Here is a 13,335-nt window from a genome sequence, read left to right as displayed (position 1 = left end):
TAGTCACAGAGAGAGAGAGAGAGAGGCAGAGACACAGGCAGAGGGAGAAGCAGGCTCCAAGCACCGGGAGCCCGACGTGAGACTCGATCCCGGGTCCCCAGGATCGCGCCCTGGGCCAAAGGCAGGCGCTAAACCGCTGCGCCACCCAGGGATCCCGGTGCAGGGGTTCAAAATTCAGTTTTTTCCTGGCCCAGCCCGGGGCTAAATTCTCCCCTCCCTAGAGAGGAGCCCAGTCCGGGTTTATTGTGAGCTTTCAGTACTGTGAGCGCAAGATCCCAGCGGGTGACGATGGCGCCGCCACAGCCTCCGCAGCCCGCGCCACGCCCCCGGCCACCCCCCCCCCCCGCCAGCCCCCGCGGGGCGTCCCTAGCAACGCGCGCTCTCACTCCTTGCCCCGCCCCTTCCGCGCGGCGCGGCGCGTGGCGCGCGGCGCGAGGCGGCGGCGGCGGCGGTCTTTGCGCCTGCGCGCGGCCGCAACCGCCAGCCAGCTCTCCTCCCTTCCCCTCCCCCCCTTTCCCTTCTCCTCCTCCTCCTCTGCCTCCTAGAGCGAGACCGCAATATGGAGCCTGAGGACCTGCCGTGGCCCGGCGAGCTCGAGGAGGAGGAGGAGGAGGAGGAGGAGGAGGAGAAAGAGGCGGAGGAGCCGGAGGAGCCGGCGAACCTGGGCTCAGAAAAGGTGGTGATGGTGGAGGAGGTGGAGGAGGAGCAGAGGAGGCGGGAGCTGGACTCGGACTCTAACTGTGAGAGCCCTCCTCGGGAGAGTACGGACGAGGAGGACGACGAAGAGGCCGAGGCCTGGCTGCAGGCGCACCCCGCTGGGCCTCTGCCTCCGTCCTCGCTGTCGCGGCACCGCTTCTCGGAGAACCAGCAGCCCGGCCGCGAGCAGGTGAGAGGGGGCTGCGGTCGGGCGGAGCGAGGCGGGCGTCTCTGAGCGCCGCGCTCTGGCCCGCTGCCCGCTGCCCGCTGCGGGTCGCCGTGCGGGACTGGTCGGAACACGCCTGCCAAGGCTTGTAGCGGCCGTGTCGCCGCGTGGGCCCCCGACGCTTGCCCGGGTTCTGGCGGACTGCCTCAGTCTCCCATTCTCTCTTGTTTCCCGCTCTCGCAGGGTCCCGGGCCTTTTGAATTAGACCAGATGTTCGGAGAGTCCGTGTTCCCAGCGGGTGTCGTTAACAGTGCTTTGGGGAGGAGGTGGGGCTCCTGGTGCCCGTTTGTAGGAGTGGAGAGAGTGATTCTCCTGGGACTGCCTTGTTTGGGGGAGACGGTTAGGAGATTAGTATGCCTGAAGGGCAGGCCTCTCCTCGAGGGAGTAGTGTGGATTATGGACGCTACGTGATTAGTCTCCGGAGGCTCCTCGCCTGTTTTGCTTCTCCAGACCCTCCTTTGTAGCAATAAGGGGGTCCCTCGTAGATAGCAGAAGGCTTTTGCTGCAGCTCCAGTTTGGAAAACTAGAAAGCACAAGGTAATGCACAACGGAGAAAAGAGCTGATTTTAGGGTCGGCCCCCGAAGACCATTTTGACAAGGACTACATTTAATTCATGAACTTTTCAGGGAGGAAAAAAAAGGTTTGCTATTCAGTTTGGATATCAAATCATCACATGTTTGTTCACTTTCTGTTGTGTGCAGGACGGGTCGTGGGGACCAAAAGAAGCCTAGGATTTATTGCCTAGGACTGCTCCATAGACGAGGTACAAACTGCAGAGTGAACTAAGTACAGCAAAGTACAAGTGAAGAGACAGAAGAGACATATATATAGATCCGTGCTGTTCAACAGTCATCACTAGCCATAGATGGCTCTTTGTATCTTATTTATTTAAAATGAAATAATATTTAAAATCCAGTGCGTCTCTTGTACTAACCACTTTTTAAGTGCTCAATAGCCACAACTTGACTAGTGGCTGCTGTTTGACAGTGCAGATAGAGAATAGTTCCATCATCCAGAAAGTTCTGTAGGACTTTGATGCTATAGACTGTTTTGATTGTCAAAAAGTAGTAGTAATTGTTTTGCCTGGTAAATATTCCAGTGGGCACTTAATTCATTGAGCTTTCACCATGGGCATTCAGGTGTCCTGCAGGATGCCAAGGAACCTTGGAGAACCCAAACATTTAAAAACATTTTTAAGTTAATTTTTAAAAATTTAAATTCAGCTCATTAACATGTATTATTAGTTTCAAAGGTCAAGGTCAGTGATTCATCAGTCTTTTTTTTTTTTTTTTTTAAGATTTTATTTATTTTTTCCTGAGAGAGAGAGACAGAGAGAGAGGCAGAGACACAGGCAGAGGGAGAAGCAGGCTCCTTGCGGGGAGCCCTATGCGGGACTTGATCCCAGGACCCTAGGATCATGCCCTTAGCCAAAGGCAGATGCTCAGCCACTTAGCCACTCAGGTGTCCCTCATCAGTCTTATATAATACCCTGTCCTCATTACATCACCCAGTTATCCATTCCCCTAACCCCCTCCCCTCCAGCAACCCTCAGTTTGTTTCTATGATTAAGAGTCTGTATGGATTGTTTCCTTCTCAGATTTCATCTTGTTTTATTTTTTCCCCTCTCTTCTCCATGATCCTGTTTTGTTTTTCTTCTGTTTGTTTCTATGATTAAGAGTCTGTATGGTTTGTTTCCTTCTCAGATTTCATCTTGTTTTATTTTTTTTTCCCTCTCTTCCCCATGATCCTGTTTTGTTTTTCTTTTCTCTCTCTCTCTTTTTTTAAGATTTTATTTATTCATGAGAGACACAGAGAGAAAGAGGGACAGAGACATAGGCAGAGGGAGAACCAGGCTCCCTGCAGGAAGCCTGATGTGTGGGACTCAATCCTGGGACTCCAGGATGGCGCCCTGAGCCAAAGGCTCAACTGCTGAGCCACCCAGGTGTCCCTGTTTTGTTTCTTAAATACCATATATGAGTGAGATCATACAGTTGTCTTTCTCTGATTGACTTATTTCGCCTATCATAATACCCTCTGGTACCATCCACATCGTTGCAAATGGCAATATTTATTTTATTATTATTATTATTTTTTGTGATTGAGTAGTATTCCCTATATATATATATATATATATATATATATACCACCTCTTCTTTATCCATTTATCTGTTGATAGACATCTGGGCTCTTTCCATAGTTTGCCTATTGTGGACATTGCTGCTATAGACATTGGGGTGTAGGTGCCCCTTCAGATCACTACATTTGTGTCTTTGGGGTCGATACCTAGTAGTGCCACCATTGGGGTGGTAAGGTAGTCTATTTTTAACTTCTTGAGGAACCTCCATATTGCTTTCCAGAGTGGCTGCACCAGTTTGCATTCCCACCAACAGTGTGAGAGGATTCCCTTTTCTCTGCATCCTCGCCAACATCTGTGTTTCCTGACTTGGTAATTTTAGCCATTTCTGACCAGTGTGAGGTAGTATCTCATTGTAGTTTTGATTTGTATTTCCTTGGTGCCAAGTGACATGGAGCATTTTTTTCGTGTGTCTTTTGGCCATTTGTATATCTTCTTTGGAGAAATGTCTGTTCATATCTTCTGCCCAATTCTTGATTGGATTATTTGTTCTTTGGGTGTGGACTTTTTTTTTTTTTAAAGATTTTATTTATTTATTCATGAGAGACACAGAGAGAGAGGTGGAGACATAGGCAGAGGGAGCAGGCTTCATGCAGGGAGCCTGATGTGGTGCTCAGTCTGGGGACTCCAGGATCATGCCCTGGGCTGAAGGCAGGCGCTAAACCGCTGAGCCACCCACACGTGCCTGGGTGTGGAATTTGATAAATTCTTTATAGGTTTTGGATACTAGCCCTTTATCTGATAAGACATTTGTAAATATCTTCTCCCATTCTGTTGGTTGATTGTCTTTTGGTTCTGTCAACTGTTTCTTTGCTGGGCAAAAGCTTTTTATCTTGATGAAGTCCCAGTAGTTCATTTTTGCTTTTCTTTCTCTTGCCTTTGGAGATGTGTCTAGCAAGAAATTGCTGTGACCAAGGTCATAGCAGTTGCTGCCTGTGTTGTTCTCCTCTAGGATTTTGATGGATTCCTGTCTCACATTTAGGTCTTTCATCCATTTTGAGTTTATTTTTGTGTATGGTGTGAGGAACTGGTCCAGTTTCATTCTTCTGCATGTGGCTATTCAGTTTTCTCAACACCATTTTTTGAAGAGACTCTTTTTTCCATTGGATATTTTATCCTGCTTTGTCCAAGATTAGTTGACTATAGAGTTGAGGGTCCATTTCTGGGTTCTCTGTTAAGTTCCATTAATCTGTGTGTCTGTTTTTGTGCCAGTACCACACTCTCTTGATGATTACAGCTTTGAAATAGAGCACGAAGTCCAGAATTGTGATGCCACTAGTTTTGGTTTTCTTTTTCAACATTCCTTTGGCTCTTCCGGGTCTTTTCTCATTCTATACAAATTTTAGGATTTGTTCCAGCTCTGTGAAAAAAGTTGATAGTATTTTGATAGAGGCTACATTGACTATATAGATTGCTCTAGGTAGCATAGACATTTTAACAATATTTGTTCTTCCAATCCATGAGCATGAACATTTTTCCATTTTGTTGTGTTTTCTTCAATTTGTTTCTTAAGTGGTCTATAGTTTTCTGTACTCAGAAAACAACCTTACAACCAAGTCTTTTCCTGTACTCAGGAAACTATAGGCTACTTTGCATCTTTTGTTACGGTTATTCCTAGGTATCCTATGGTTTGGGGTTCAGTTGTAAATGGGATTGACTCCTTAGTTTCTCTTTCATTGTTGGTGTATAGAAATGCCGCCGATTTCTGTGCATTGATTTTATATCTTGCCATGTTGCAGAATTCCTGTATGAATTCTAGCAATTTTGGGGTGAAGTCTTTTGGGTTTTTAACATAGAGTATCATGACATTTGTGAAGAATGAGAGTTTGACTACTTTGCTGATTCGGGTGCCTTTTATTTCTTTTTGTTGTCTGATAGGTGAGACTGGAACTTCCAGTTGAACAACGGTGGTGAGAATGGGCATCTCGGTCATATTTCTGACCTTAGGGGAAAAGCTCTTGAACTTTTCCCCATTGAGAATGATATTTGCTATGGCTTTTTATATGTGGCTTTTGTGATATTGAGGTATGTTGCCTCTTTCTCTACACTGTGAAGAGTTTTAATCAAGAAGGGATGCTGTACTTTGTTAAATGCTTTTTTTTGCATCTATTGAGAGGATCATATGGTTCTTGTCCTTTCTTTTGTTAACATAGTGTATCCCATTGATTGATTTGTGGATGTTGAACCATCCTTGCCATGCAGGAATAAATCCCACTTGGTCATGGTGACTAATCCTTTTAACATACTGTTGGATTCTACTGGCTAATATCTTGGTGAGAATTTTTGCATTCATGTTCATCAGGAATATTGGTCTGTAATTCTCCTTTTTTTTTTGTAATTCTCCTTTTTGATGGGTTCTTTGGTTTTGGGATCAAGATCAAGGTAATGCTGGCTTCATAGAGTTTGGAAGTTTTCCTTACATTTCTGTTTTTTGAAACTGCTTCAGAAGAAGAGTAGGTATTGATTCTTCTTTAAATGTTTGGTAGAATTCCCGTGGGAAGCCATCTGGCCCTGGACTCTTGTTGGGAGATTTTTGATTGCTTGCTTCAATTTCGTAGCTGGTTATCCCAAATATTTATTTATTTTTATTATTATTATTTTTTGTAAATCTCTGCCTTTCTAGTGTTCATGTAAGGAGCAGACAAAATTCATTTGGTCACATAAATAAAAGTAAAACTTTATGTACTAACATGCTTTTTTTTAAAATAAAAATTTTATTTATTGTGCTAACAGTGCTTTGAAAGCATACGATAAGGAAATCTGACATTGTTAATTGAAGCTGGAGAAGGCTTCCTTGGGGAAGTTCTGATAGAGCTAAAATCTGAAGACAAATTAAGGTTAACTAGGCAAAGGGAAGAGAAAACCTCCCAGTTGAGGGAAAGGCACATGGAAAGGTGCTGTTGGAGAGAGCATGGCATTTCCAGGGAACCAAAGGCAAATATGGATGCAGGCTTTATCTCTGGAGCTTTGGAAAGTCATTGAAAATGTTTAAGGCATTTTCAGTGACAAGATTTGTGTTTCAGAAAGATCACTTTGTAGCAGAATGGGGAACAGCTTTGACAGCAGGATGGAGTAGGAAGTGGCAATAAGTCAGGGATGCTAATTAATTAGTAAGCCATTGCATCATTGCCAGGCAAAAGATGATAATACTTTGGGACAAGAAAGTATGGATGGATATAGAAAAAAGTAGACTGATTTAAGAAGTATTTAAGAGGTAAAATCATCACATTTATCACTGAATTTTACATTACTACTATACTAATAATACTAATAATATACTAATAATAGATTAGATGTGGAACATGAAGGCAAGAAGATGTCTGGGTGTTAGAATATTGAATGAATAATTGTCAAATATTGAGATATGGTCAGGTTAATGATGAGAGTGTTGGAGGGGAGGGATTGGTTGAGATGAGCATTAAGATTATAAGATTGGTTTTGGAGATAAGGGGAGAAGTTTGTGTTGGAGATTTCAAGTTATAAGTTACCTACATACAACCATAATTAAAGCCTATCTTGTTCATGAGGTCTTCTAACTTTTATTTTGTTCTATGACTTCTTGTTTGAATAACTATTAGTATTTAAATTTATATCTCTAAGCCTAGAAGAAGAACTTGTTAAACTACTTTAACTCTTATTAGAGCCAATGTGAAAATTTTTATCTTAGCTCCCCCCCCACCCCTTGGTTAAATGATTTTATTTAAAAGACACTGTGGGAGGGCAGCCCCAGTGGCGCAGCGGTTTAGCGCCGCCTGCAGCCCGGGGTGTGATCCTGGAGACCCGGGATCGAGTCCCACATTGGGCTCGCTGCATGGAGCCTGCTTCTCCCTCTGCCTGTGTCTCTGCCTCTCTCTCTCTCTCTTTCTGTGTCTCTATGAATGAATAAAATAAAATCTTAAAAAAAAAAAAAGACACTGTGGGAAAACACCATAATTTTGCCTAATTGATCTTTGACCCTAAAATACAGCAATATAAAAGAAGGAACAATTCAAGACAAATGATCAAATAAAATTAGTTTATTATTTTTTAAAAAATTTATTTAAGTTAAATTAACATATAGTGTATTATTAGTTTCAGGAGTAGAATTTCATGATTCATCAGTCTTATATAACACCCAGTACTCATTACATCATGTGCCCTCCTTAATGTCCATCACCCAGTTAAGTTACTCTATCCTCCTACCGCCTTCCCTTCCAGCAACTCTGTTTCCTATGATTAAGAGTCTCTCATGGTTTGTCTCTGTATTATTCTGTTTAACAGTGATCTATGTGTAATAAAAACCTTGCTTCTTAGAGCTCATTGTTTTTCCTGCAGAAGTGTGTGGTTCGCTCGCTTGCTTGCTTGCTTTCTTTCTTTCTAGAGAAATCCGATGTTTTGATATTTTCCTGTTTATCTTGGAGAATATATGAAAGTCTAGATGATGTTTTGTATTAAAGGTAGGTTTTTTTAAGGTAGTTTTAAGATGATATAAAGAGTATTAAGATTTTTTTTCCTTTTGCTCACTGACTTTAAAATTTATTGGCATAAATTGGAAAATATTTGAAGGGGAAACTTTAACATGTGACTTGCTAGACATTTATGAACTATAAAATCTTATTTTAAAAAAGATTTATCTATTCATTAGAGAGAGAGAGAGTGCATGTGCAATTAGAGAGGAAGGGCAGAAGGAGAGGGAGAGTTTTAAGCAGTTTCCATGCTGACTTTGGAGCCTGACCCAGGGCTTGATCTTAGAATCCTGAGATCATCACTTGAGCTGAAACCAAGAGTCATTCCACTGCTTAACCAACTGTACTATTTGAAGATGAGTTTGTTGTGTAGTATTTAATGAGTGTATTAAAAAGATGAGTCCAAATGATAGGAAATATTAATTTCATTCAGTCTAGTCTCAGGTTAAATGACAAAATAGTAAAAATTTGCTTCACTCATTCACTCATGTATCTCTTACTAGATCATAAGGATGTACTAATGGTAATGTATAAAGTAGCAATTAAGTTCGTAGTCCTGTTCTGATACTTAGCTAAGGCATGGGACTGTGTTAATTAAGTTCAGAGTGAAATGTTCCCGCCCAGCCTTAAAACCAAGTCTTTTTAAGAGTTCAGGAAGTAAGTGGTTCACAGTCTTTACTGTGTTGGCCTTAATGCTGGTCCAATAGACCATTCAACATGGATCGTTTCAAACACCTCTCCTTGTAATTCCTAAATTTAAATTTCTGAGCTGTGCTAGGGAAAATGATTTGGCTACATGGCTTGCTATCACCAGAAATTCTTGGTCTCCAACTTTTAAGTAGGTCATCAACAGCGTTTGGAAATCTATGTATGTTTCCTCCTTTAGCTTCTTCTACATCTTCACTCTTTTATCCTCTAGCCCTTTTGGATGTTCAGACTCTCCCATCAGGTTATCATTTCATGGTAGAAAAGAACAGGGCCTGAGCCCCTTCTTCACCTTTCTGCTCCCATCTCCAAATTTGTCTACAGTGTATAATTTATGTTTTTGATACATATTTTATTCTTAATGTTAATCCTTGTTTTCCTAGAATAAAAAACTATGTTACAGTTTTTCTCTCAAGGAATTGCTGGATTTTATTTGCAGGTATTTTATAAATTATTATAGTTTTAAGGTTAAATTATTTTTTTAACCTGTCTTTATCAAATGTAGCATTAATATTATATCATTTTCGTACAAAGCACTGGAAAGATTTTTATTTTTCTTTCCTGAATCAGTTGAAGTAATAAAATAATTTTTCTTGCATGTTTGAAAAATAATCACTAGTGAAACTACTTTGCCTTTAGATTCCTTTTAGGGTTTTGGTTTATACAGACTCACTTTTCTTGTTTAATTTTGGTAACTTATGATTTCTTAGAAAATTATTTAGCAAGAATTTCTTGTTGATTATAATGAAATGCTACACAATATTCTTTTTCCTTTGAATCTGTAGTTATTTCCTTTTTTTTTCTTTTTTACAAGATTTTATTTATTCATGAGAGACACTGAGAGAGAGAGAGAGAGAAGAGAGAGGCAGAGACACAGGCAGAAGGAGAAGCAGGCTCCCTGCTGGGGGCCCAAAGGGGGACTTGATTAGGGGACCCCAGGATCATGACCTGAGCCAAAGGCAGACACTCAACCGCTGAGACACCGAGGCGCCCAGTTTTCATTTTTTACTATTTCCCTAGATTTATTTTTATTTTACTTGAATGCTTTGTTTAAATGCTTAATTGGCTTTTTAAAAAACATTTCCAACAGATTTATTGAGATTAATACATATATCATCCTTAAAGTATATAATTCAGTGATTTTCGGTATATTAATAGATATGTTCAACCAACATTACTGTCAACTTTACAACATTTTTGTCATCTCAAAATTCCCCCCAAACCCTGTACATTTTAGTTTTATCACCCCTTTGCCCTCCAATCTTCTATTCCTCTAATCAGCTTTGAATCTACTTTTTTCTCTCTTTAGATTGGCATGTTCTGGGCATTGAATATAAAAGGAGTAATAGAACATGTCTTTTGTGACTAGCTTCTTTCACTTAGCACAATGTTTTCAGGAAACATCCATGTATATAGCATGCATTAATACTTCATTCCTTTTTGTGGCTGAATAAGATTCCTTTTTATGGATATATTGTATTTATTCATTCATCAGTTGATGAATATTTGTTCTTTTTTCTACCTTTTGGCTATTATGAATAATGTTACTGTAAACATTTGTGTACAAGTTCTTGTTTGGACATGTTTTCATTTCTATTGGGTATATGTCTAGAAGTAGAATTGCTGGACATGTAGTAATTCCATGTTTAACCTTTGAGGAACTGCCAGACTGTTTCCCAAAACAGCTGCACTATTTTACATTCTTACAACCAGTGTATGAAAGTTCCAGTCTCTCTATATCTTTGTGAGCACTTATTATTATCTGAAAAAATTTTAAGGTTTTATTTATTTGAGAGAGAGCACGAGCAGGGTGCAGGTAGGTGTGGGAGAGGCAGAGGGAGAGGGAGAATCAGACTCCCTACTGAGCAGGAAACCTGAGGTGGGGCCAATCCCAAGACCCCAAAGGTCATGACCTGAGCTGAAGGCACACACTTAACCTACTGTGCCATCTAGGTGCCCCATTATTAGCTGACTTTTTGATTGTAGCCATCCTGGTGGATGTGACATGATAAATATATCATTGTGGTTTTGATTTGCATTTCCCTGATGGCTTATGATATTGTGCATCTTTTCTTGTGTTTATTGGCCATTTGCATATCTTTGGCAAAATATCCATTCAGACTCTTTGCTCATTTTTATTTCAGTCATTTGTCTATTTACTGTTGAGTAAGAATTCTTTATACAGTCTTCATATTTTCCACAATGTGAATTTAAAATTCCCGTATAAGATGTCTGATTTGCAATATTTTCTCACAGTCTGTGGATTCTTTCACATTCTTTTTAAAAAATATTTTATTTATTTATTCATGAGAGACACACAGAGAGAGACAGAGGCACAGGCAGAGGGAGAAGCAGGCTCCCTGCAGGGAGCCGGATGTGGGACTCGATCCTGGGTCTCCAGGATCACGCTCTGGGCTGAAGGCAGCGCTAAACCACTGAGCCACCCGGGCTGCCCAATTTTGAGTTATTTTTGCATGTGGTGTTCAACCTCATTCTTTTGTATGTGGCTACTCAGTTGTCCCAGCACCATTTGTTGAGAAGGCTATTCTTTTCAATTGAATGGTCTTAGCACTCTTGTTGAAAATCAGTTGACCATTGATATATGGGTTAATTTCTGGACTCTCAGTTCTATTCTATTGTTCCATATGTCCAAATTTATACCATCCTACACTTTTTTGATTACCATTGCTTAATAGGAAGCTTTCAAATGAGGATGTGTGAGTCCTCCAACTTTGCTCTTCTTTTTCAAGATTTTTTTGGCTATTCTGGATCCCTTGCAATTCTATATGAATTTTAGGTTCAGCTTGTCAGTTTCAACAAAGAAGCCAGCTGGTGTTTTGATAGAAATTGCATTGAATCTGTAGATCAGTTTGAGAATATTGCCATCTTAGCAATGCTAGAGCTTCTGATCCATGAACATAGGATATCTTTCCATTTTTTAGATCTTTTGCAAATATATTCAAAACTGTTTTGTACTTTTCAGGGTATAAGTTTGATACTTTTTTTCTTAAATTATTCTAAATATTTTATTTATTTTTTTTTTGGTGCTGTTGTAAGTAGTTTTTTTGAATTTCATTTTGGGATTGTTCATTACAAGTGTATAAAAAGACAATTGATTTTTTTTTGACAGTTTATTTTTGTATGTTCATCTTGTCACCTGCAATTTTGCTGAACTCGTTTATTAGTTCTAATAGATTGTTAGTGGACTTTGTAGGATTTTCTACATAAAAGACCATGTCAAATGTGGTCAAATATGGTTTCATTCTTTCCTTTTTTTTTTTTTTTTTTCGGTTTCATTCTTTCCAAATCTGAATGCTTTTTATTTATTTTTTCTTGTCTAATTTCCTTGGATAGAATTTCCAGTATAGTGTTGAATAGAATTGGTGAAAATGGATATCCTTGTCTTATTCCTGATCTTAGGGGAAAGCATCCAGTTTTTTAACTGAAAGTAGATATTACTTGTAGGTTTTTCATAGGTGCCTTTATCAGATTGATGAAATTTCCTTCTATTCCTAGTTTGTGGAGTATTGTTTATCATGAAAAGGTATTAGATTTTGTTAAATTATTCTATTATTTGGTGTATTGATATTAGGATGTTAAGCCAAGCGTGCATTCTGGAGATAATTTACTTCATCTTGGTGTATAAATATTTTATATGTTGTAGGATATAAGAACATATATATGTATATATATCTATATACACATATATATACACACACATATATATACACACACACTAATTTGCCTAATATTTTCATTAGTGTGTGTATATATATATATACACTAATATTTTTAAAAAGAATATTTGCATCTATAGTCTCAAGATAATGGTCTATAGTTTTTGTGATGTTTTTTGACTGGCTTAGTATCCAGGTAATACCGACTTCATAAAACGAGTTGAAACTGTTCCTTCTGACCTGTGGCGTAAACAGCTGCTGTGTGGATGCTTGTAGTCAGTGTCCGAGGGTGTAGGTCACCATGAGCCGGCTCCAGGATGAGTACGACCCCTACTCAGTGGAAGAGCCTAGCGACGAGGAACCTGCTTTGAGCAGTTCTGAAGATGAAGTGGATGTGCTTTTACATGGAACTCCTGACCAAAAAAGAAAACTCATCAGAGAATGTCTTACTGGAGAAAGTAAATCATCAAGTGAAGATGAATTTGAAAAAGAAATGGAAGCTGAATTAAATTCCACCATAAAAACAATGGAGGACAAGTTATCCTCTCTGGAAACAGGGTCTTCCTCAGGAACTGGAAAAGTTGGGACAGCTCTGACAAAGTACTATGATGATATATATTTTGATTCTGATTCTGAAGATGAAAACAAAACAATACAGGTAACCGAGAAGAAAAAGAAAAAAACGACACAGGATTCCAACAAACGATGAGTTATTATATGATCCTGAAAAAGATAACAGAGATCAGGCCTGGGTTGATGCACAAAGAAGAGGCTTCCATGGTTTTGGAATACAGAGACCATATCAATAACAGCAGCCTGTTCCAAATAGTGATGCTGTCTTGAATTGCCCTACCTGCATGACCACACTATGTCTTGATTGCCGAAGGCATGAATCATACAAAACTCAGTATAGAGCAATGTTTGTGATGAATTGTTCTGTCAACAAAGAGGAGGTTCTAAGATACAAAATCCCAGAGAACAGGAAGAAAAGGCAAGGCCATAAGAAGATGAGGTCTAACCACGAAGACGCTGCAGAGCAGACAGAGGCACAAGCAGAAGAAATCTATCACCCGGTTATGTGCACCGAATGTTCCACGGAAGTGGCCGTCTATGACAAGGATGAAGTCTTTCATTTTTTCAATGTTTCAGCAAGTCATTCTTGAATATTTCAGTTGGCATTTAATTGCTCAATACAGTATATAAGGCAAACATGGACAGTTATTACCCTCTTGCCTATTCATATCAAGTAACATTCTGAGCGGTTATCTGAGGATGCAGTGTTTATCTTTTTGAAAGAGAATGGTTGTCAGCCTTCATCCCTCCACCCCCTTCAAAAATTTTTTCCCCAGCTCTGATGGGCCTGATAATTCATTCCCTCTTTGATGGGCATTTGGAAACTATGGGGCTTTTCGTGTATTAAAGCTCTTTGGAATTAAAATGTTCTGCAGTTA

The 13,335-nt window shown here is 39.9% G+C and overlaps 1 protein-coding gene and 1 pseudogene across 1 annotated transcript in view; both read left to right on the top strand.

Annotated features, from left to right (window-relative positions):
• Nucleotides 1–490: 490 nt before the first annotated feature.
• Nucleotides 491–13,335, top strand: part of ALMS1 (ALMS1 centrosome and basal body associated protein) — a 215,606-nt gene continuing 202,761 nt past the window's right edge. Inside the window, exon 1 of the mRNA XM_035700716.2 lies at nucleotides 491–886. Within this exon, the coding sequence (XP_035556609.1) occupies nucleotides 560–886 (327 nt within the window). The 5' untranslated portion in view covers nucleotides 491–559. The remainder of the gene's footprint in view (nucleotides 887–13,335) is intronic.
• LOC112664218 (E2F-associated phosphoprotein-like) lies at nucleotides 12,118–13,303 on the top strand (annotated as a pseudogene).

This window comes from Canis lupus, chromosome 17 (genome assembly GCF_003254725.2).
Source record: "Canis lupus dingo isolate Sandy chromosome 17, ASM325472v2, whole genome shotgun sequence".
NCBI lineage: Eukaryota > Metazoa > Chordata > Mammalia > Carnivora > Canidae > Canis > Canis lupus.
The sequence above is the reverse complement of the archived record's forward strand: the minus strand, read 5'-3'. Positions and strand labels throughout refer to the sequence as shown.